We start from the raw sequence: 25,327 nt of genomic DNA, 5'->3' as shown, positions 1-25,327 counted from the left end.
GTTTATTCCAAAAAATACCTCATATCTTGATAAAGTTAGTTCTCGAAAATTCACTCCGAAGAATATTTTATATGTTTTGAAAAGTTTAAAAATATCTCACATGTTTTAAAATCTTATCCTGAAAATTCAATTTCAGAGATGATGTTTTGAAAATCACGTTCAATAAATATGCATGTTTCCTGAACAAATAAGCAGAAATCACCATGAATGCGATAAAAAAGTAAAAAAGTTGTTTTAAAAATTATGGGATGTAATTAATAATTATGGAGATGCAAGTAATTAATAATCTTTTCTCTTCTTCTACGGCTCAAAACTCAAAAGGTTTAGTTGGGTGTAGAGAATGTTTTAAATTTGGAATTTTAAGTTTGATTATAGAATGCTTTACGATTAGAGTTTTTAGGAGCCTTTCATAGTGTATTATAATGCAATAAAGATAAAAACAAGGAAACTAATTCTATTTAGATTTTGAGCGAGATAATGTTTTTTTACATTATGTTCGTGCACGTAATTAATGTGAAAATCAAATTGAGATTATGTAAAAAGTTTTATGTTAAGAATTAGGTGTTAAAGCTCAATTTTATTAAAAATGCCATTGCAGCTTTTTGAAAGTTAAATCAACAAACTAGTCTTAACTTTGAGATGTGGCACACAGTCACTACATTATCCTGTTGTTTCCATTATCTTCTCCTCTGTTTCAGCTAAGTGTATGTTTGCTTTTATGTTGGGAGAGTTCAGATTCTAGTTGAAAACCAAAATATCAAGAGACAAACTTTTCCATTTGAGTGAGAGAAACTAGGAGTAAAACCTTCACTAGCCCTAATTTGTGACTTCTATTCTTTCTTTCTGTCTAATCTTTTCTCCTTTCGTTTCTTACAATCAAATGCTAAGGTTAAAGCTTCCCCTTTCTCTTTCTTGCCCTCTTTCTATTCACAATTTTCCTCCTTTTCTTCTTTTTCATCACTTCCATTCACAATCTCACCCCTCATCCTTTCACAATCCCCAAGACGCCGTTACCTTGTTCAATGGCATGCTTCAGATGCATCAACCACCACCCATCATTCAGTTCAATCGCATTCTAGGATCACTTATGAGGATCAATCACTACCCTACAGTCATTTCCCTCTCTAAGCAGTTAGAATCCAGTGGAATTATTCCCACCATTTGCACTTTAACCATCCTCATCAATTGCTTCTGCCACCTCCGTCAAATGGCCTCTGCTTTCTCTGTGTTCGGCAGAATTCTCAAGATGGGTCATCACCCTAATACCGTAACCTTCAACACACTCATCAATGGTCTCTGCATCAGTGGTGAGGTCAAGAAAGCACTGATCTTTCATGACAATGTGGTAGCTCAGGGAGTTCGGTTGGATCAAGTTAGCTATGGAACCTTAATCAATGGGTTATGCAAGAGTGGAGAAACCAGGGCTGCTGTGCAGTTGCTGAGAAATATTGAAGGACGATTGGTCAGGCCTAATGTGGTAATGTACAGCTCAATCATTGATAGCCTATGCAAAGATAAACTTGTTGCTGAGGCTAATGATTTATACTCTGAGATGGTTGTGAAGGGAGTTTCTCCCAATGTCATCACTTACACTGCTTTGATGTATGGTTTCTGTATTGTGGATCAATTGCAGGAAGCCATTGATTTGTTTAGTCAAATGGTACTGAAAAACATCAGCCCGGATGTGTATACCTTTAATATATTGGTTGATGCCTTCTTTAAGGAAGGAAAGGTGGAACAAGCTAAACATGTGTTGGCTGTGATGGTGAAAGCGGGTGTAAAACCTAATGTTATTACCTATAATTCTTTAATGGATGGGTATTATTTAGTCAAGGATGTGAAGAGGGCCAAAGATGTATTTAACACTATGACTTTAAGGGGAGTGATTCCAGATGTTCGGAGCTACAACATCGTGATTAATGGATTATGTAAGAATAAGATGGTGGATGAGGCGGTCAATATGTTTGAAGAAATGCATCAGAAAAATATTGTTCCAAATACAGTGACTTATAATTCTCTTATTGATGGTTTGTGCAAATCAGGAAAACTATCTTATGTTTGGAAGCTTATTGATGAGATACATGATAATGGTCAACATGTTGATGTAGTCACCTACAATTGTTTGTTACATGCTTTGTGCAAAAACCATGATATAGATAGGGCAATTGAACTATTCAACAAAATTAAAGACAGTGGACTTCAGCCCACTGAGTATACATACACAATACTTATGGATGGATTTTGCAAAGTTGGAAGACTTAAGAAAGCACGAGAGATTTTCCAGAATCTTTTGATTAAAGGATATCAACTAAGTGTGAGGACATATAATGTTATGATCAATGGACTTTGTAATTGGGGCTTGTTTGATGAAGCTTTGGCCATGCTGTCAGAAATGGAAGAAAGTGGTTACAACCCTGATGCTGTAACTTATGAAACTGTTATTTGTCATCTCTTTGAAGAAAATAAAAATGATATGGCTGAGAAACTTCTTCGTGAAATGATTGCTAGAGGCTTATTGTAGGATTTAAACTAGGTGAGATCCGTTCTTTTGCCTAAAGTTATTTTGAAGTTTAATGGCGATTTTATGATATTAGAGCTTCAGATATCAAACCAAGCTGAATCTGTTATGATTATTTGGTATGGAATACTTCATCTCTTTGATTTTCAGATATGCAGGATTTGCTAATGAATAAAGGGTCAAGGATTGAAGGTTAGCATTTAAAAGGCATGATAGTTGAGGACTGAATTTATATATTCAATGCAAGGTTAGATGTGAAATTGAAAATTTGTTTACTAATTTTCTCTTCTTTGTGTCTTTTAACCAGGTGTTTCTTTTAACCAAAATGAAGCATTGAGAATTACACTGATATAATGGACATTTTTAGAACTCCTTGTCTTTTCTTCTTAAAACGAAACCCAACCTCAACTTTTGCCTTTTCTCCATGAATCCATCTTCACTGTGCCTGCTGTAGTAACCTTGAACTCAAACCTCTATCTTCTCTACAATCAGTTCATATTTGTAGCTTTATCTTCACTGGCTCATGACATCATTTTTGGAATGCTCATACCTTCATCTTCTTTGAAGGTCGTGGTTCCCATCATTCAGGTTTGTTTTGGTCCTTGATTATTTGGTTTTCTTCAATTTTACTAATTTTTGTTTGTGGATCTCCTTAACAAGAGAGCTGCGACTATTTTTATTATTATAAAATTCTTATTCATATCAGCTGTCCATTTCCTGTTTGGTGAAATGCCACAGTGGAATCAAGTTTTGTCAGAATGCTGTCATTAGAGTCCATGGACACAATTAAATGTGAGGGGTTTCCTGCTGAATTATACGTTGGTACGTGTGAGCGCTTAGATGGTTTTTTGATGAATGAAAGTTTAAAAGCATCCATTTTAGGATTCTCCAGACTTGCTTGTGTACCTATAATTAACATTTGACTATAAACTGTATAATTACTTGTAAACTTCTTTGTTCTTCTCGTTACATTGTTATTGCCAATTTTTTAATGATTTGGAATCAATACTTTAGGTTGATGCTTTGAATATAATCACTTTGTAAATATCCCATGACATAGTGTATAGTCGATTAAGGATTGTGTTTTTGCCAAAGATGAGAATGATACGGCCGAGAAATTTCTTCTTCAAATGATTACTAGGAGCTATTCTAGTTTAACATAACAAGATGGACTGTGTATTGGGTTCATTATCACTTTATTTTCATTGAAAGTCATGTATGTTATTAAGTTCATTTTCTAATTGTGATGATATTCATGGTCATGTTTTTTGTGATTTTGCTTCATTATTGTTTTTACTCAATGTACCATTGTTCTGCTTCATCTGGTTTCAAGAAATTTTCAGTCGCTGCACATTGTATTTAAATATCAACCACTGAAATGAACATGATTACTTGGAATGCTTCATTTCTTAGTGTTTCAGATTTGTATAACTTTTTAATGTAGGGTCAATGAAGGATAATAGTCAAAGGGGTAGGTTAGCATTTGAAGGCATAATGGCTGCCTGCCAATTTCACTATATTATATGGAATCTTGTTTACCAATTTTATTTCTCTCTTTCGTAAGAGTTACTATTATTTTATTTCATTGATTCTAAATTCAATATTCGATTTAAACATTCCAGCAAAGCACTGCTAAATCATTTGCTTGCATTTGGTCATTATTTACTTTTGAAAGGAAAAATTGTATATAATAGAGTCTCTGCCCATATATAAATAGGACACTTATTCAAGATTATTAAAAGAAGTTGGTTATTTTAGTTAATAATATTAAATTTATTACCTCATTGCATTGTTTTTTCAAAACTACCAATGTATTTAAATTATTGAGACCTAGTTTTGTGGAGAGAAAATAGTAGTTTGTATAATTTATCTTATTATTGTGGTAGTAGTCACAAGAAAAAAATATCTTTTTAATTTATAACATTTATTTACCAAAATATTATCAAGTAATAAAAGGTATCATGGTTAACAAAAATATTAACAGAAGAGAAAATTTGAAAAAAGTCTAACAAAAAAGACATAAATTTCTCGGAAAATTGCCATGTTCGGATGGAGTTAACAGTAGGAAGCATGGTGAATATTCTATAAGCTCATTGATTGATCTAATCGTGAGGTCATAGAATGACTTCTACGTTTCTTCCTGTATCTCCATGCCACCTGAATTCGAGTTGCTGCCAAGGATCGCCAGTAAGGTGATTCATACCTGGCATGACAAAAGATCAAATGATCATTGACAGAACCACGAATTTAGTGAAAATCTGAAACTTGTGAAAATCCCAAAACCAGGAAATAAATTACCTTAGAGATCCTTGAACCCGAAGATTCCGCAAGAATCTCATGAACCGGCTTGTGACTTCTTCAAGATCCTCTGCTCGAATTGAAAATGCCTCAACATTTGTTAGGCACTTTACTGTCCTGTTGCTAAGCCACCTCTGCCCTGGAAGCCTTACTTTCTTACCATCTGCTAGTGAAAAAATGTTGATTACTTGTGTTGTTTCTCATTTAGTGTTTTTGCTCATTTCCTAGTTAAGTGTGGTTAACAAGCATGTTGCCATTATACCAAGTATAAGCATATACCTGTGCTTACAGAAGAAGAATGTTCAAGATACCATGTCAGAAGTTCTTCACCACAAGCATCTCCTTCAGACAAGGGAACTCCAACTCCATCTTCTCCGATGCTTTCCAATTTTCCGCGCACAATAAAGACCATCTTCTCAACTAGACAACCTTGGTTCAAAATTATACTTCCTTTTATGTATGTCTTCTGTCTCAGTCTCTCACAGACGGCATCCAAGATAGGTTCATCCATCAGAGTGAAAATTCGGACCTACCAACACTTTGAATCCTCAGGTATGCATACAAATTGATATAAAGGAAAAGAGTCTAATATAATTTGGATCTTGTGTATAGTGTTGGTTTGACCATGAAGATACATGACTCTTTGCCTTCAAAATGGATTTTAAATTTAAGTTCCATCCTTCATTTCTAGTTTATTCATAGAGAGAAAAGACCCAAGGGCTATAGAACTTTAACTGAGACTTTGTGTGGCTTTGACTTTGAACTTCATCCAATATGTTAACCACAATTATTCTCATAGCAATCATGATAATGGTGTTACTATAATAAAATTATTGTGGCACAAGTACTGTAGTACATACTTTCTTAACAAATTTGAAGAGATGACGTCTTATGTCTCTCTGGAGATCTTCTGGCAAATTCTCCAGAATCATTTCCTCATTCACTCCTTTTGTTGCAGCCCAATTATATCGTTCCGCCCTTCGTACTTTCCTGCACAAGAAACATAATATCTATCACTTATATATTAATTGTGGTCCTAAATTTCCGGTGACAGGCTAAATAAAGATACAAAATTATATGCATAAGCTAATCATTATCTATTATCTATTATCTATTCAAATGTAAACTTATGTGTGTATATATATATATATATATATATATATATATATATATATATATATATATTTACTTCCTCGCAAGGTATATTAATATAATTTGTTAAATAAATTGGAAAATTTTGTACTTTCTTAGATCTTCTGGTAAACGACGATGTTTCATCCATTGCTCAACATCGCGGCCTCTGAGTTGCATTTCTAGCCTTCTGCAAGTGATATGTAAGGAAATATATCAAATGCATTGTATAAAACAACACTAGAAAAAGTAACACGTAGAAGAAGATAAGTTATGTGTGTACCTTCTTCCAAGACCTTGAAGAAAGTTATGTATGTTTCCAATAAGAACTGCAAAAAGCAAGAGTCCCAATCCTATAATGGCCATTGTAAAAAGGACCTCTCCCCAAAACCTGCTTGGGGTTAAACTACCAGCGAGAGTACTAATTTGCTGCATTAAACATCATGCAGGTACAATTGGCAAGACTTCAAATTTGCTGCGGTAAACATCATGCAGGTATTATACTACAATTACCAATGAGATGCATACCTGGAACCCCCAAAAAAGGGAATAAATATATTTGTTAGTCAAACTAATTTCCGTGGTGAGAGGTACAACATTGAGATAGATTCCATATGGGAAACCACCGGGTGAGGAATTCAAACAAGCAATGGCATCTGTGTTGTTGTTCCATAGAGCTGATGCTTGGTCAGAATAGTTGTTTCTGATATAACCTCGTCTTCCACAATCAATCACTGTCATGCATCTATCAATATGAGACTTTCCGCAGGCATCTCGCAAGCATTGATTAACCCTCTATGATAAGGAAGATATACAAAAAGAGACAGTAAGATAACACCAGATTCCTGATTCTAATGGACCACTCCTCTTTAAAGAATCCAAGACTATATATGGTAGTTGAATTTTAAAATCAATATCAATAAATTAATTGGAAGGATTAAACTTTATAGCATATACTGATATCATACTGATAAGACAGTAACACTTCATTTTGCCTGTACTGTGTGCAATATCACTTGAAATCAGATTCATTCATGTGAATCCAGTAGTATTTCTTTTGTTTTTTATACAGTGAGGGTACAAATAATGAAATTCGGCGAGGAAGAAATTCATTATTGTTTTTTCTGCTTTTGAAGAACATTTAGCAGAATAAAAATATCATAAGACTTGTTTGGTGAATTTTGTGTTGAGAGCTTAAGGAAACTGTAGTAGTGGTTTGAAGTAAGAGTGGAGAAGTCAAGGAAACAAGTTAAAAGAGAAAAACTAAATTATGTTTTCAAAACAAACAAATAAACTTCAAATGTTGTTTGACTCACCTGCAGACCAAAGAGATACCAGCAAGAACCAACAATATGGCTAGCAAGCATGAAAATGAGAAGATTAATGATGAAATTTGCCCAAGCTGACTCGAATATAAATCCTGTTGCAGATTGTCCAATTAGCAGAGGCAGGATCCTGAATAATCTGGGAACATACTGCACAAGGATCGCTGCACGAAGAAGATTCTTTGCATAGTTTGCTCCTGATGCCCCCAAGCGGGTTGGTAGGACAAAAAATATCATTATCTGCACATATTTCATTATGGCAAGGATTTTTTATGAGCATTTAGTAAACACCATATTTGATTAATTTTTTCACATAATTAAAACACTTTTTTACCTGAGGAAGAGGAAATACAACAAACAAGTCAAAAAGAAAATAACCCTTCAGGTAATGAAGTGCAATTTTCTTGGGATGATCAACTAAATCTCCAGCACCAACCACCCTTGACTCTGGAGAAACATAGGCCAGCCTAAACTGCAAAGAGAAAACTTGATAGTTATTATTATTATTAAGCTTTAAATTATGAAAAAGCACAAAAATTTTATAAAATTAAACTATGGACCATATGCAGTAGCACACTTTTTGGGAAGGTAGTTTAGTCAGAGAGAAATCACCTGGAGAAGAATGTTCAAGAAATACACAGTATCATTCAATGTTCTAAGAAAAACAAGTATTTTTCTGGTGCCCCAGTCGATAGCTATACATTTATCATCCTGCGTACAATGAATGGGAAAATGTAAAGTAAATTTGAAAAACACAGTAACATGAAAATGTCAGTACTACTCATTATATAACATATATGATTTTTTCAATTAAATGAAAGGAAAATAATCATACCTTCTGTGCATAGATTAAAAACAAAAATAACGGATCCACAAAAATTGCTCCCATGCAAAAAATGGCCAAAAGCTTGTTCCATTGTTGTACAACTTTTGAGTGAGGATTCATAACTCCAGGAACACATGAAGAGCAGAAAGAGAGAATCTTTCTCCCAAAACCCTTGGCATCCCCATAAAGAGCACTGCGGAAGTGAAACTGTAAGCATTGAAAGCATGAATGAAAACAAGCTTCATTTAGATAGAGTAAGATCAAGAATTTTGATACAAAAGAAAATAGAAAAGTTCACACAGTAAGATCAAGAATTTTGATAGAGTAAAGTTTGTCATAGTGACATTCAGTGAGTGTTGAACAAACAAGCAGACAACTGAAAATTGTCAATCGACAATGCATGCATTGACTCATTGGTGGATACAGACAATAACAAATTTGTTTAAAAAACATCCTTGTACTTTCCAAATTACATGAAAATTTTCTCTTATCATACACAATGTATTACAATGAACTTGAAAATATGAAAGTCCATGATTTCTAAACAAAGGTAGTAGTAGTTTATTACCTGAGGATCAAACACAGAAGAAGCATTTGGAAGTCTTTGCATAGAGGCCTTGAAGTAAGTTGGACAAGTAGTACAATAAGGATCATTACATGTTCCCAGTAGCCTAGACCTCACAAAGTGTTCATTCTTTCTATCATAGTTGTTATTGCAATGATTTTCATCTTTCTCACTGAGATTACAAAATTTTTCTGTCTTGCTCTCCACTACTTTGTTTCCTTCCACAACTATAGTGTGATTCAAAGGATTTTCAGTTCCATTGGTAGTAGTATGACCCACAAGACTAATTTCTCTCTCATATGGCTCCATGGAGATCACAGGAACAGAAATTGATGCACTTCTTGTCCTTGATACAACCTTTACAAACCTAGAATGTCCATTATGTTGTGCATGTGTTTCGCATGAACTAGGCTCCCCAGTTTGTTCAAAATTAGCCATGTTTCGTTGTTGATTTCTGCACCATATCAGTTTTAAAATCAAACACTTCAATGTAAGCTGACTTGAAAGGGGAGAAAGTAAACCATAAACAACCAATATTACTATATAACCAGTGCTGTATGAAAAGTCAAAGATTATACCATATGGAACAATGCATGTCAAGGAATATCATAATTCACAACAAACAATTAAGAAATTGTTGAAGTAACAGGTGTAAGTAAAAAAGTTCTACATCCAGTAGAAATATGCAAATTGAGTATCATATACGTGAGAAAGATTAATACACCTAAACTTTTTCTGTTATTTTTCTCTTCTACAAGTTTTTATAAAGAAAGATTAACACAGCAATGCTCAAAACATTTTCAAACTAGATGGAGTTGTTCACATATGCATGAATGAAACGATGCCATTGTGTTTTGTCGAAAGCCAGTACTTTGGGAAACTTCCTTGAATTCTGGTGTACTACTTCAATAATTTTACTTAAAATCTTTCTTAGTCTATCTATAACTTTAGATATTGGAATATTCTGGATATATGCATGAATGAACAGGAATAACTAAGAAAAACAACAGAGAAAAGAAACACAGAGAGTAATTAAGACCTGACTGAAGAGAAATTCCCAGTGAAAAGTCCACCAACTATGTTTTTGCCATTGAAGTTAAAGGATGTGTTCTTGTGAGCTTGTGATTATGGAAAAAATGGAGAGGTTAATGTGTGTAAATATGAACAAGTTCATGACTTATAATGCAACAAAGTGAGTTGAGTTGTAATGCAAGGACGGAGCAAGAAAACATCTTTGTTGGATGTCACTTAGTTATCAACGAAACTGCAACAAAGCTAGTGAGTTATAGATAATAGCTAGCATGGATTTGGATTTTTCAAGTTTTTTTAATGTTTATGGATTTTTCAAGTGTTTTTAATGCTTATGGATTTTTCTCTCATTTAAACTTGATCCTTCAAATAAAAGTTTCTAGATTTGAATATGTTTCTATTTCTGTAAATAGAAGAATATTGGTTTTACTCTTCAAAATAACTGTTTCGTTTTTAATACATATGTTAGATATGATCTTTGTAATTTAAAAAAAATGTCTCTTTTTAATCTTTTTTCCTTAAAATAAAAATGACACATTTTTATACATCTTTTAGTATTAATTATGATGATCCCTTGTGCTAATCAATTTCATTTCCTTTTTAAACATCTATTCATGGTTGCTCAGGCTATTTATTTTTTGGAGTATGAAGAGTACTTAATATATTTTAAAATTAATCAAGAAAAAACCATTGATATACTAATCCTATTTAATGAGAAGTAATTTTGAAATAACAGTTAAAAAAAGAAAGTAACCCAAATAAAGAAATGGTATTAAAAACAAATACCACCAGTCACAACATACAGAGACCATAAACCAAATAAAACAACTAAACAGAAAATGCTTTCCTTATTTTATTTTTAAACATTTTAATTCATGGTAGATAGGGATGTTTATGGAAGAGCCTTTGTGGCAATTCAAAATAAATAAAAAAATGTTTGATCAGATTATTTATTCAAACATCAATTCAACTCAATCAAGACCAACAGTATGTGAAACATGATAAGTTAACTCAACTTAGTATAACATTATATATTGTTAATAATATAATTCAAAAGCATTCAACTATATATATAGAATAATATATATATATATATATATATATATATATATAATCATGTTATTTTTTTATGTAAATACATTCGTGCTATTATACAAACAGGTTCAGGTTCAAGGCATCTTCAGTATGACAAGGTGAATCAGGGAAACATGATCATGAACTTCTCTTATGATTCAATTAGCATATTTTAAAGGGTTAAATACGATTTTGATCCTTTAGCTTTAGTTAAAAATTGGAATTAATCCCTTTTAGAAATTTTGGTTCGATTTAGTCCTCCAACTCTAGAAGGATTTGGATTTAGTTCTTTTAACAAAATTTTGTTAAGTTTATTTGACGTTTCAAACGTGTTTCAAGATAATTTTTTAGCTACCTTTAAAGTGGAGATGTGTCAAGCGGGATAACCAACTCAAATGCTCTCATAAATTACGTTTAAAACACGTTAAATAAAGTTAAAAAAATTGGTTAAAAAGACTTGATCCAAATATTTTTAAAGTTGAAAAACTAAATTAGGCCAATATTTCGAAGAGAACTAATTACAATTTTCACTTAAAATTAAAATTAAAGACCAAAAACATATTTTACCATATTTTAAATACTCGCTGGGTTTAAATAACATCAAATTAAAAATAATGGCAAAACAAAAAGCAACGACCAAAGACAAAGATTCAGAGACCCAACATTCTACACACACAAATATTGAAAAGAAAAACATGGGAATGTTGAAATGCAAATATTCAAATTGTTACCTTCACAAAGGCCTAAGAGAGTTCTTCCTCAACTTTTTTCTTTTCACTTCCAAAACTTCAAATCTGTGTTTAAAATGTCATGAAAAAGCAAAAGGGGTGTGTGGAAACTTCACTAACAGTTGCAGATTCTTTCTGTGTATACAGAAAAACGCGTTCCTCGTACCTTTGTGTTGTGTTCCAAATGCTTCTATTCTAAGTTGTGAAGTCAAAGGAAAAAAAAAAAAAAGCAGAATGAAGAAGAAAAGGTTAATCAGCAGTACTTGCTTTCTGTGTAAGGAATGCAGTAAGAAATTTTGAAAAGAAGCGAAAAACTCTTTATGGCGAAATTAAATGCTAAGGAAAAATGAAAGGTAATTAGATACACTACTTTTTAATTACTCTCTGACTTTGGGGTAAAGACTTATCATTTTTATTTTTAATGCACGTGTAAGCTTTTGGTACATGAAATAAGAAGTTAATTAATATTTTAGGTTTTATGAATGATTAAAAAATCCATTAATATTTTTTTGGATTCAATAAATATGTTATCTTCTCTGTTCTAAAGTTATTACAATTTTAGTATTTTTTTTAAAAAATTATGAAGCAGCTAATATTCCCGATTTTTAATGAATTTTTTTGTTCTTAATTCTTTTTTAAATTAATCAATTTCTCTGCTTCAATAAAAAAAATACTGTATTTAACATTGATATAATTATTTTAAAAGGAGACATATTTATTATTATTATTACTATTATTAATTTTTGGGAAAAAAATTATACTACAATAGGAAATGATGTTGTGTAATTTCTTAAGATTTTTAATGTTTTAATCGATTATTCATTTACTTTGTTAATATAATATTTTGATGCATGAAGTATTAATAAGGTCTGATCAAAGAAAATATTTAATACACCTCATAAACACATAAATTTTAAAAGAAGTGTCATTTTAGTTTTTAAGACAAATACAATATTAACTTATTAAAAAAGTTATATTCTTAATGAATAACACCACCACAACCACAATTTTAAAAATGAATAATCAGTAAAACATACAAGTAAATTTCTAAGAGAATGAATAACTTTAAGAAAAATATATTAAGAAAAATATATTAATAAAATGGTTATATAAAAAAATGATTTTATAATAGTCACTTTTAGTATTTGACTGATTTATTTTTATTTTTTAATTTAAAATATAATTAGTTATAAAATATTATACTTTCTTTATATATTGTTATGTTTCTTATTTTTAAAATATAACTAAGAATAAATAAGAATACGAAATCTGAGAAATTTTTGTATATATGGTTATAGAAAACAATGTTAAAAAGTAATAATACAATGTTTCATCGATATTATCAAAGGCAATTTCAGAAAGACAACATATTTTTTTACAAAACTGATTAATAATATTAACTAAACTAGTTATTTTCTTTAATTTTGGCGAATTAGTTAATTGGATCTTAAAACATTACGAGCCAAAGTATTTATTTGAGGCGAATATTCTCGAACACAATATTTATGGCTGATTAGAAAGGTTGAAAATTACATTAGTATGAGAAATACTTATTAAATAAGACATGAAACTTAGAAAAATTGTGACATGTCCACAAAAATTAGAACAATAACCAGTATTTGGAAAATCATTTTTTTAACTGTTTTTCTATGACAACAAGTGCCCCTATTTTGTAATCTTGAATACAGAAAAATATAGTGTCACACCATACACTACATTTTATTTCACGGACCAATTTAACCCTTTCACAGAATTAATATTACAATAATCTTACGATGCACTTTACTGCATAACATGCCATTTCAAGAAATCCTCGTACAATTGAAACTTCTTCTTTCTTTCTTTCATTGACTGTAACACCAAGTTGACTGAGTCAACTCGTTTGACTACATATAGGATAACTTTATCCAGTGACTGACTTGACTCAACTTATTCATCTATTTTTTTTTAAATTACCTCGTTTCAAGTAGTCAATAAAGTCAAAATAAATTCTTAAATTAAAAAAAAAAAATCTTGAAATCAATCAAGATATTCTCTATCAGCTGAAATGAGTTCAAACAATATCTACAACAGATATGAATTTATTTGTCATATCATATATTTTGAAATGAATGCAACATGTACATGGAAGAATGAACTTGTGAGTACTAGTAATGATTTCGGAAATAAAATATTGTTCAAACTATAGTTTGATCTTGGCCCTAATCTTCACTTAATATTGGGAGCTCTACTTTTTTTTTTTTTTTCTTAAGATAAAGTAAATATTGTTCAAATTATATAACACAACTCTAATCTTGCAGTAGCATTTACTAAAGAATAAATAGTATATACAGTGATGAGTACAACCTATGACCTCGTGTGGCTAATGAGTACAACCTAAACATCAGAATGTTTGATCTGATTGAGAGGTATAGGCACGACTTAGACGCTTCTTTCTGTATCTCCATGCAACCTGAATACGACTTGCTGCAAGGGATCTCCAATATGGTGATACATACCTAACATCATACAATTTTCAAATCATTTGTTTTGAAAACTTATGAGGCATAAAAAGCATCCTAGTTACATGCATATTATGGTCATTCTAAGAAAAAAATATGGATTTGAACACTTTCAAGCTATGTAACAAAGTTGTAAATGCTTCCTAGACATGTCAAGAAAACGTAATGGAAGAATGCTCTTCAAGAAATGATACAGTTGAATGATATTCATTTTGAGGCGACAGCATAACTAAGATATCAAAGTTCATAGTGATGCCTAATAATTATATAGTCTTATTTGGAATGATGTTCATTTTTGTATGTCAGAAGGTTCAAGGTTAAGTTGAAAGATAAACCAGAATACAACATGGAAATGGAGTGAAATGAAAATACCTCAGAGCTCCTAGAACATGAGGGTTCCGCAAGAATCTTGTGAAAAGAATTGTGAGTTCCTCAAGGTCTCCGGCACGAAGTGAAAATGCCTCCACATTTGTTAAGCATTTTACCGTCCTGTTACTCAGCAACCTCTGTCCTTGAACTCTTACTTTTTTCCCATCTGCAAAAGACAAGAAAAACATTGGTTAAACATGTTTCTCATTTTGTAGTGAGGCCAAGTTGTTGAAAATTGCAACTTCTGCTGATGTCTACTTTAACATGCATGTTATCATTGTACCAAGTATGGTTGTACCTGTGGTTACAGAAGAATGCTCAAGATACCATGTCAGAAGTTCTTCACCACAAGCATCCCCTTCAGATAAGGGAGCACTAGTTCCATCATCTCCAAAGCTCTCCAATTTCCCTCGAACAACAAAGACCATTTTCTCTACAAGACCACCCTGAGTCAAAATTTTACTTCCTTTGATGTATGTCTTTTGCTTTAGTCTCTCGCATATTGCATCTAGGATAGGCTCATCCATCAGCGCAAAAATGCGAACCTGAAGTGTTCAGATCCTCAGAAAATTAAATTCTCATAACAGAACTTACAAGTGTGTTGAATGCTTTGGCTTTTGATGAGTCACAGTTCTGGTTTCATGATGAATAAGAATAAAGCTTTTTCAAAGAGGTTTAAGTTTTTCATATTCAACTTCTAGTTAAAATCTAGTTGGTTACAGTAGACAGACACCTACAAAAGAACAGAATTTAGAAAGAAACACCCCTTTTAAAGTTTCAACATAACAATTAATCATATTTTCATTTAAGCAACAAATTTTCTGGGGGCATACTTTCTTAACAAACTCGAAGAGATGACGTCTTATGTCTGTCTGGAGATCTTCTGGCAAATTCTCCAGAAGCATCTCTTCATTTACACCCCTTGTTGCTGCCCAGTTATATCGTTCTGCTTGTCGTACTCTCCTGTATGGAAGACAAAGTATTGAATCAACCAGTAGACAGATATCTTTCTGAAAATGTGAATTTTTGAATTGTGAAAAGAATAAGAACATTTCTTACCTTCTTAGATCTTCTGGCAAGCGACGGTGGCTCATCCATTGTTCAACATCACGACCTCTAAGTTGCATTTCTAGCCTCCTGTAATCATGATGAAAGAAAATATATCAAGCACATTATGATCCTTACAGAAATTAAGGATATCTAGATGTTGTGATTCCGTGTGTCACACATGTACTGTACAAAGAGAATTAATCATAAACACAATCAAATCCCAAATTAATGATTAACATACAAATATTAACGCGTCTGTTTACCATGGGTAACATGTCATAATTACACTGACACATCCCTCCATCCCATTACTTTTAAATTTTCAAATGAAAGAAATGGTAAAGAGAGGTTTATTTTATGGAAATAGATTATTTTAGTGTGTTTTATCCAGCTTACTTTGAAGAAACAAATATTTTTTTCTGGCTTTTAGAGAAGTCTTTTGAGGGAAAAAGTTAATATAATCCATTTAAAAACATGCATTAAGAGAAAAACTGTCATCAACACGGGGTATGGCAAATAAAATGGCAAAAATTTCTACCTGCGTCCAAGAGCCTGAAGAAAGTTCTGTATGTTACCAATGAGAAGTGCAAAAAGTAAGAGTCCCAAACCTATGATGGCCATCGTAAAAAGGACTTCCCATATAAAATAGCTTGGGGTTTGATTACCAGCCAGAGTACTAATTTGCTGTAAGAAATATGACAAATGTATAACTGTTGAGGAATATCATATTAAAAACCACTATATACAAGACTTTGTGCTTCTTAGATCTCAACAGACATAGATCAATTGATCTTACATGGGTAATCTTAGAGGAATTGATCCTGACATACACATACATTGATCTATGTTGGATTCACATAAAAGAGGATTCATTAGGGAGAGATTACATAATTGTGACCTGAACTCAACCCACGTAAAAGATTGACACCATTCTAGGTCTTCTTTCTTATATGATGCTCAACTTTCTTATTTTTACCTAATGTATAACTTAAATTCACTCTTGGATTTCTAATAATCTGACAAGTAGTATCTTCATAGATAGACAAACATTGACATATATCAGGTGAGACCGTCAGTGATTAGAGGAAATACTCTTAACCATCATGTAAGATTGAATAGTCAATATTAATTCATTTCAAGCTCTCACTTGATATGTGCCCCCTATATGTATGTATGTATTTTATTAAATTTATTTGAATTTTCATAGCTGTAAACAATTACCATAAAAGTAAAAAAATAAAAGAGAAGAATGAAATACACACCTGGAAGCCCCAAAACAGTGCAAATACATATTTGTTGATCACCTTAGTTTCTGTAGTAAGTGCTACAGCATTTACATAGACTCCATATTGAAAAGCACCGGAAGTGCCATTCAAACATGCAGTGGCATTCACATTTTCGCTCCATATATCTGACTTACGGCCAGATAAACGACCACAATCAATAAATGTTGAGCATCCACGAATATTAGAATCACGGCAGGCATTTCGCAAGCATTGATTAACCCTCTGGAAGAAGGAAGAGGAGGATAAAAGAGAAAGTTATAATTCAATATGACCCTTCGTTTACGGAATCAAATTCCTGATTCTAAACAGTTCATTTAGCATGTAGGGAGACAACAATTCTGATAGTTGAATGCCATTATCAACATTACAAAAGTTTAGAAGGAGTAAATTTCTTAGAACATACTACTTTCATACTCTATTTTTGCTCATACTCCCTGTAACATATTACCATATTATTTACAACCAATCCTCCTTTTCCATGCAACATGAATTCAGAGTAAATTATGAAAGTTAGATAGGAAGATGAGATTTTGTACTTTCTGAAAAATGAAGCTTTAAATAACAATTTTACTCACCTGTAGACCAAAGAGGTACCAGAAAGAACCAACAACATGGCCAGATAGCATAAAAATGAGAAGATTTATAATGAAATTTGCCCAGGCTGACTCAAAAATGAATCCTGTTGGAGACTGGCCAATTAGCAGAGGCAGAAACCTGAATAATCTGGGAAAATACTGCACAAGGATTGCTGCACGCAGAAGATTTTTAGCATAATTTGCTCCAGATGATCCCAGGTAATTTGGTAGGACAGATAATATCATTACCTGCAAATATTTCACTACATGTCAAAACAAAGAATTTGAAAAGTACACAATAAACCATTAATCCTTTTCACGAATTGTCAAGTACATTTTTATGTCAATTCTCCACAGACTATTTATTCATCAGAACACAACAAAAGGTTTGGTTCATTTGAATTTGAACAAGACAGCATAGAACAAAGCAGTTTATAAAGATAAAGAAGACATGACAACAAAAAAATTTCAGAGCACTTAAAACATTGTTCTGCTATAAATATCATTTCTACCCTACAACTAGCAGCTTAAGCTTTTAAGATAGTTGATTGTTAAACAAGTTATCACAGCCTTTACAACTAATTATAAATGTTAGATCCTCAATGCTCTCGTTTCTTAATTTTAATTTCAACAAAATAATAAGTGGGCCTATGGAATATACATGTTTCAAGGTAATTGGATATTAGCGAGTCATAATAGCCTTTATGAGAAACTGTAAAAGATAGATCTACAATGCTCTCATGTTCTTATTACCTGGCAACAGTAATTAATTACAAAAGATTCTATCATAGAAAACTTAATAGCTAGTTTCAAGCACTCCATATTTAATCTGAATAATAAAAACACAAGTAAACAACTGATATTTTGAAAGAACCAAGAAAAAACTCAACTTCATACAAAATCCAAATCCCAGTATTGTGTTCTCTTTTGGGTGGGGAGATTTGAATAATATTTCAATATAAAAATATCTTATGAAATCCAAACTCATCATCTCAGTGAATGGCAACATCAAAGAACTTCATGTTTTCTAATTAATAAAAAGATACAGAACTACTGAAATGAAGAGAAACATCAAGCATTCATAATCAATTGTATGGATGGAACATCTTATACTTCATAGTAAACTTTTCGCTTTGTGGCACATAAAACTAAATACCCAAAATAGCAAGTTACAATGAGCAAACTCAGGCAAGGAAACAATATAAAAAAAAAGTTACCACAAATCAAAAAGGGTGAAGGTAAGAAGTTTACCTGAGGAAGAGGAAATACAACAAATAGGTCGATAAAAAGATAACTCCTCAGATAATTAAGAGCAATTTTCTTGGGTTGGTCCACTAAATCTCCAGCACCTACTACCATTGACTCAGGAGAAACATAAGCAAGCCTAAACTGTAAAAAGCAAACAAGACTATAAAACTCAAAAGTCATATTTAAGATTTAGGATGCATGTACTTTTCTTTTCATTTTGACCTGAACTAATTATAAAAAACGGTAAGACATACACAAGATGCAGCGATATATTATCAATAAGGTCAAGGTCCAGCATTCTATATCATCTAAGTCATTGTCTTCCAGATTTGACACCATATTGCTAATTGCCAAACATTAAAAAATATATAAAAAAAAGAACTTTTAGGGGTTCGTATCTAAGTGGAAAAAACTCCTGCAACTAAAAGATTTTCTGCAACAAATGTGGCAATAGGGTGAATGGGTGAAATTTTGACAGGGAAATATTGAAGTTTAATGCCAAATACCCTAAAGTATGTCCGGAATTGCAGCAGTACAATTAATTAGTACAATTACAATATATATCTTTGGTACTTGGTCCTCCACCAGATAAGAGTAAGTGTATGACCTTCATTTTCTGAATGTATAAAAGATGGAATTCTAGTTTATTTTTTTTCTGGTTTAAATATAAATGTGCTCGTAGTTGTTCATTTTAACCTGAAAGTTTAGGAAATTTAGAGTAAGTATCATAAACAATCTCATGCATTGGTTAGCAGTTACTTCAAGAGAATCTTTATCCATGAATCATCACATGCTCATTTATATCTGTGTTTTCTCATGAAGTCTACTAAATATACTCTACTTCCACCAGATACATGTTCTTGCACTCTCTATCTATTAAGATTGTCTGCATGCATTTATCCAAAAACAAAAAAGAGAGTACAAACTACAACATGAAGCACTCTGTAAACAACGCTGTATCTTTAAGTTAAAAGTGATGTATACAAAAACAAAAGATAATTTCTATCTTTAACAGGAAATGCTTAGCACACACGAGGGATCTCCAATGATCTTATTATTCCTCTAGTGAATATTTATGTATGATTCAAAGCAACAAAGAACCTAAACCCTGTTATTCTGTTGCTAGAAAATTGTTCTGGAATACATTTGACAGTATATTTACCTTCTCAAAAACAGAAAAAATGAATAATAAACACTTGTTGACAAGGAAGGATCTTATCAAATAATTCAATCCAACGAATTGGCATCATTATTGTATTTGAACATAAGGGTATGAGGGGAATTCTAAAAAGTAGTTACTGAGAAATTACCTGGAGAAGAATGTTAAAGAAATATATCAAATCATTAATGCTTCTAAAAAAAACAAGCGTTGTTGTCATTGTCCAATTGATTGCAATACATTTATCATCCTGCACATAATAAGTGGAAAAATATAAAATTGCAGAAATAGTAGCAGGGCAAGACAAATATCTGCACCTAGGAAGATTTAATTAAATAAAAGGAAAAGAATCCAGACCTCCTTCACATATATTAAGAAGAAAAATAATGGATCAACAAAAATTGCCACCAAGCAAAAAATGGCCAAGATCTTGTTCCATTGTTGTACAACTTTTGCATGAGGATTCATAACTCCAGGAACATAAGAATAGCAGAAGGAAAGAAATTTTCTACCAAAACCCTTGGCATCCCCATAAAAAACATGGGGGAACTGCAAACATTCAAATTGCAAATGAAAGTGAGTTTGGTTATGAGAATGACATCATACAAGTGTCTATTAAAACAAATGGAAAGGTCACAAGAATATGAAGTGTAAGGATACAGAAAAGTCTTGATAGTAGTCTTCAGAATTTAAGTGTTGCATAAGTAATGAAACATTGTCTGCTGAAAATACTTCTATTGCCCCCAAAATGGACAATGACATCAACAAAAAGAACAATATACATAGTTCATCTTGAATACATTTTCTTTTAATTTGAAGAGCAAAATCATAAGCATTTAATTTTACTAAGTGATTATACAAGGACACATAGTGAAGTTGTGCATAAGTATGACAAATGCTACTTAAGAAGCAAAAAAGTTACAGTATAACTCAATCAAATGTCTATAAATCATTAGGTTAATTAAATCATCTATCCTGAACACCTGAATTTGGTCAGAAAAGAAAAATGAATATGCAGTACAAAATCACATCAGTGTAATACATGGTTATGCAGCATATTGTTAAAGTCAACTTCAAAACATAGAAGACAATGTTTTCTTAAATTTAAGGAGAAATAGAAGTATATTTTAGGAAGAAAAGTACCTTGGGATCAAATATAGCTGATGTTTTTCGAGTTCTTGGCTGAGCAGCCTTGAAATAAGTGGGGCAAGTAGTACAATAAGGATCATTACACATTCCCAGTTGCCCAGACCTCATTAAGTGTTCATTCTTTCTGTCATAGTCATTATCCCAACGATTTTCATTTGTGCCATTGAAAGTAGAGAAATTTTCTGTCTTACTCTCCACTACTTTGTTTCCTGTCGCAGCTATATTCTGTCCTGAAAAATTTGAAGTTCCATTGGTAGCATACAGTGGACCACTCATCTGCACAAAGGGGGTCTTCCTCAAACTACGAAGGGGACCGGTATGTCCCACAAGACTAGTTTCTTTCTCATATGATTCCAATGATGCCATAGGAATGGACATTGAAGCACTTCGTGTTCTAGATACTAGCCTCCGGAAATTAGAATCCACGAATTCATCAGATAGTTGACCACGTGTTTCAGACAGCATAGGAACCTCATCTTTTTCAAAACGAGCCATGTTTCCCTGGTGATTGTCCTTTTTTTATTAAACTAACAAAACATCAATATATACATTTCTGCAACACATCAGCAATTTTAAAGCAAAACAATCCTATTTAGCTCCAAACTTGAAAGGGCAAAGCATAAATTAATGTAAAAAGAAAACAGAAAATGAAAGACCAAAGACTATACTGTTCCTAAAGTAACAAACTTAAGCATAATCACAAGGAAGATTCTTGTTCTATAAGGCTGAGGGTTAATTATAAAATGATATATTTGTCTATACATTTTGAAATTTTCTGAATAACTTATATCAACAGACAAGTGACAAATCCCCTTATCTTAAAGGAAGTAACCAATTACTAAATTGACCTAAACTGGCAATACAATCATTGAAATTGATCTACCATCCAAGTTTTAAGAGAATTTAACAGTTTCCAAACACAGTTATACCTTTTCGACAATGTCCCTACCTATGCACACATAAGTGCTTGTGTATAAACTTTAAATTTAACACATATACACCAACTTAAAAACAATATGAAGCACCATAACCTATTGTGACAAATTGCAACTGGGATCAGGAATCAGTTGAAGAATTCCAGTATAATGTAATAATAATCAGTAAGCCCACTTTGCAGAAAATGCCATGAACAATAATGAAAAAAAAAAAAAAAGCAAGAGAGAAAACAAACCCAGAAAGTGCAAGAGCTGATTCAAGGGGAATTGAATTCCCAGTGAAAACCCCACCAAGAATTCAAGTTGAAAAATGCAATTTTGGGAGCTTGGTGATCATGGGGAGAAGCAGAAAGCAGTTTCCAACAGAGAGAAGTTGAGCTCAGAAAATAAAGAAAATGAAGTGTGAAAGTGAACACTTAAATACGAACAACCGTATGAGAAAGAGATTGTGAAGAGGAAGACTTTGAGTGCTTGACAAAGTCAATTGTGAATTTGTCTGTGCGTGTTTTATGTTTTACTTTCAACAGACCAAAACATTGCAAACTTTATGTTCATAAATAAGTAGCAGTTTCATTTTAATAATAAAATACGTAATACCATTGTTTTAGATAATGATGTCACTGTTAGACGGTAATCTATCGAGATATTTTAATCTATCGATATTTTAATTTGCGTCTTTTCGATATGTAGTTTTGTAAGATATTGTATTTGGGTAAGATATTATTATGATACTACTAAATTGTTTAATGTATAAAATAGTAATATTTTTATAAAAATAATAATTTATAATTTATTTATGTTAATAATTTTAATATTACATATTATATTTCATAATTTTAAAATAAATATATCGACATATTAAATACATATTTTATAACGTATAGGATACCTTATTAGGTGTTGGACAATAGAAAGAAGAGTTTTAAGAGTTTTTATCCATGAAATTCTAGGATTTCTTTTTCATATTATTTTTAATCTATTTTATTTTATTTTAAATTATCATTTTTTTCAAAAAACTATTAGTAGTTAAAATATCATGGTTTACATTTTCTTTATAAAATTAAAATATTTTATTTATATTATTATAACTTATATTTTAAATTTGTTATTTGTTATAAGAATCCTTATATGAGGCAAGCATTAATGTTATGCAGTACAAATAATAAAGTACAGTATATGTCTCTTTTATCAATATTTGAAACCTTGTCAATATCTCAATATTTATTTTTAATTAATTACTCCCAAATACATATGGTTGAAATAGTAGGAGTGTAATGTTCCATACCATCATGGTATAAATTTTCTACCAACATATAATTTTTAAACATAAAATTAACAACTTTAGCATATATAATAGTTTATTTAAAATCATATCTACAAAGCAAAAGTCTAACTATATGGGAACATCTTTCACCAAAACATGAATATAGATTTATGTAGGTTGACTTGAGTTTTATTGAATTATGGTAGGATTAGATAAATTTATTCTCCAATCAAATAAAAAAAAATCTGACAGTTGAATTTAATTGATTTTTTTAACTATATTTAATTCAATTTTTGAAAGGGTTAGATAAATAAATTTCTAGATTATAATTAAAATTTTAATTTTAAATTATATTTTTTACAATAATATAATCTATTTACTGATATTTAAATAGTATAATATTTTAAAAACATATATTTAATTAATACAATAATAAAATAAATTAACTAATGATGATCTTACTATTTAATCATTTTAATTTGATTGAATTTCAAATAGTACTTACCCAGTTAATTATGTAACTCTTGAAAAATTGGATTACGTTTGACCTAATTATAAAAGTTTAACTTAATCTATTTAAGTTGAATTGGTTCATCATGTTCCATTTCATTATCATATATATAATACTGTGTGGCCTGCAAAGCGATAAGAATGTCTTAATTAAGGAATGGTTCGTTGAATGTCACTTTTTAAATGAATAACCAAAGAAAAACTGAGTCAATAATATATATATATATATATATATATATATATATATATATATATATATATATATATATATATATATCACTTTTTTTTCCCAGCAATGTTCCTAAACAAAATTACTTTATGGAATGATATTTTTTCAATAAATTAAAGATTCTAATTAAAAAGTTTGATACATAATTTTTATGATTTTAAATAAAACTTGTATAAATATTTTTAACAACATAAAACCAAATGTAATAATTCATAAAAATCATAGTTCCAGTTTTACAACGATACATTATCCGGTTCTAATTTAATGAAGTGTGTTTAAAACATGTTTCTGCTTTTAATAAAAGATCCCTTGAAAAATAGGAAAATAAATTACTTTTTACTTCACATTTATTCTTTTACAATGCTAAATATATTTATATATGTGCCAGTGTGAACAGTGAAATAGGGGTGTGAATAGAAATGTCTTTGGTACATGTTTTGCCGGCATTTTTCAAGATGGATAGCAACCAGGGTGGGTTGGATGAAGGTGAGTTGTTAATTGTTTCCTGCACCCATCAATTTCTTCTTGCACTCCATCTATTTTAAAAAATAACCATTTTAATCATAATAAGATTTTTAGAATTTTTAGAATAATATTTCCAAGACTTTTGAATAATATTTCCGAGACAAAATTTTCGAAATAAAAATTTCAAAATGCGTGAAATATTCTGAAACATTTTAAGGGTAGATTTTTGGAACAAACTCATATAATACCTTATGGGAAATTTTAATAACTTTAATAATAAGGTACAAAACTAAGAAAAATAAAAGCTATTATTTTAATAATTTAAAATGAAAACAATAATAAACATTGGAACAAATATAAAATTGAAGATGAATATTTCATCCCTATATTCGAGTCAAAAAATCTCCACTTAATACAAAAATTTCCCTTTAAAATTGAAACGAATTTGAAGTATACGAATGGAGACACTTTCATTATTGGTTTAGTACACGCAACTTCGAGACAAAAGTCAACATGAGACATGTTTGAACTCAAACAACTAATGTGTCCATGCAAAAAAAAAAAATATTTTCCTCATAACTATTTTATTTTATTTTTTTACAAAATTATTAATATTTTTTTATGATTAAGATTCTTATAAGAATATAGTATAAGAAACACAAAATTATAGTTATAAGTCAAATGGAGGACATATAATAATAATAATAAGATTTAATTATCTGGTGGTACCCACTTTAATAGAAGTGTGTTAATTTGAAATTTCTTAAAAAAATTAACGCACTCCTACCAAAATGTGTATCATCCGAATAATTAAATCTAATAATAAATATAGCAACCAAACTGTGTGAACGATTTTTCTTTTCAAACGTAAATTAATTTATAGAAGACTTTCAAATTTTATATGAAATCCTAGTGTTTTATCTTTTCTTGCATATTTATCTTACTTTTCGATTATGTTTTGGTTGACTTGAATTTAGTTGAATTACATTTTGATTGATATTTATGAGAATTTCTTTTTAGATCAAAATCAATTATAATTACTTTTCAACCAACATTGCTTATAGGTTAGACTTATTTATTGACAGATATTAAT

At 30.9% G+C, this 25,327-nt stretch overlaps 3 protein-coding genes across 11 annotated transcripts; 1 reads left to right on the top strand and 2 right to left on the bottom strand.

Moving 5' to 3' along the window:
• The first annotated feature begins 626 nt into the window (after positions 1–626).
• Positions 627–6,982, top strand: LOC114181882 (uncharacterized). 5 transcript variants are annotated; one of them, XR_014994553.1, is made up of 6 exons: positions 628–2,533; positions 2,669–2,710; positions 2,826–3,106; positions 3,257–3,340; positions 5,108–5,368; positions 6,397–6,982. XR_014994553.1 is itself a non-coding variant. In XM_085672522.1 (1 exon), exon 1 carries the CDS (start codon positions 881–883, stop codon positions 2,519–2,521), a length of 1,641 nt encoding a protein of 546 aa, XP_085528648.1. In that variant the 5' UTR covers positions 627–880; the 3' UTR covers positions 2,522–2,724. The 5 variants fall into 5 exon arrangements, 1 of the variants encoding a protein (XP_085528648.1); XR_014994552.1 differs by having other exon boundaries at positions 627–2,710; XR_014994554.1 differs by having other exon boundaries at positions 627–2,710; positions 3,225–3,340.
• Positions 4,422–11,765, bottom strand: LOC146886655 (putative cyclic nucleotide-gated ion channel 20, chloroplastic). Of its 3 annotated transcripts, XM_085672519.1 has the most exons (14): positions 11,498–11,765; positions 9,703–9,781; positions 8,667–9,117; positions 8,108–8,305; positions 7,885–7,983; positions 7,607–7,744; positions 7,264–7,512; positions 6,476–6,742; positions 6,231–6,376; positions 6,060–6,137; positions 5,677–5,806; positions 5,096–5,345; positions 4,817–4,979; positions 4,422–4,721 (listed from the first exon to the last, which is right to left on the bottom strand). In XM_085672519.1, exons 3-14 carry the CDS (start codon positions 9,099–9,101, stop codon positions 4,601–4,603), a joined length of 2,274 nt encoding a protein of 757 aa, XP_085528645.1. In that variant the 5' UTR covers positions 9,102–9,117; positions 9,703–9,781; positions 11,498–11,765; the 3' UTR covers positions 4,422–4,600. The 3 variants fall into 3 exon arrangements, with proteins under 3 accessions (XP_085528645.1, XP_085528646.1, XP_085528647.1); XM_085672520.1 differs by lacking the exon at positions 9,703–9,781; XM_085672521.1 differs by lacking the exons at positions 9,703–9,781; positions 11,498–11,765 and having other exon boundaries at positions 8,108–8,291; positions 8,667–8,941.
• Positions 11,766–13,566: 1,801 nt separating this feature from the next.
• On the bottom strand, positions 13,567–22,287 carry LOC114182037 (putative cyclic nucleotide-gated ion channel 20, chloroplastic). 3 transcript variants are annotated; one of them, XM_028068779.2, is made up of 13 exons: positions 22,003–22,287; positions 20,826–21,332; positions 20,040–20,231; positions 19,834–19,932; positions 18,527–18,664; positions 17,276–17,524; positions 16,677–16,922; positions 15,953–16,098; positions 15,424–15,501; positions 15,198–15,327; positions 14,663–14,909; positions 14,368–14,530; positions 13,567–13,992 (listed from the first exon to the last, which is right to left on the bottom strand). In XM_028068779.2, the coding sequence occupies exons 2-13, from the start codon at positions 21,324–21,326 to the stop codon at positions 13,878–13,880; spliced, it is 2,304 nt and encodes a 767-aa protein (XP_027924580.2). In that variant the 5' UTR covers positions 21,327–21,332; positions 22,003–22,287; the 3' UTR covers positions 13,567–13,877. The 3 variants fall into 3 exon arrangements, with proteins under 3 accessions (XP_027924580.2, XP_085528843.1, XP_085528842.1); XM_085672717.1 differs by having other exon boundaries at positions 20,826–21,358; positions 22,003–22,278; XM_085672716.1 differs by having other exon boundaries at positions 20,826–21,344; positions 22,003–22,278.
• Positions 22,288–25,327: the final 3,040 nt, after the last annotated feature.

Source organism: Vigna unguiculata, chromosome 4 (assembly GCF_037176805.1).
Source record: "Vigna unguiculata cultivar grain cowpea cultivar isolate G323 ecotype 2 chromosome 4, ASM3717680v1, whole genome shotgun sequence".
Classification (NCBI taxonomy): Eukaryota; Viridiplantae; Streptophyta; class Magnoliopsida; order Fabales; family Fabaceae; genus Vigna; species Vigna unguiculata.
The sequence above is the reverse complement of the archived record's forward strand: the minus strand, read 5'-3'. Positions and strand labels throughout refer to the sequence as shown.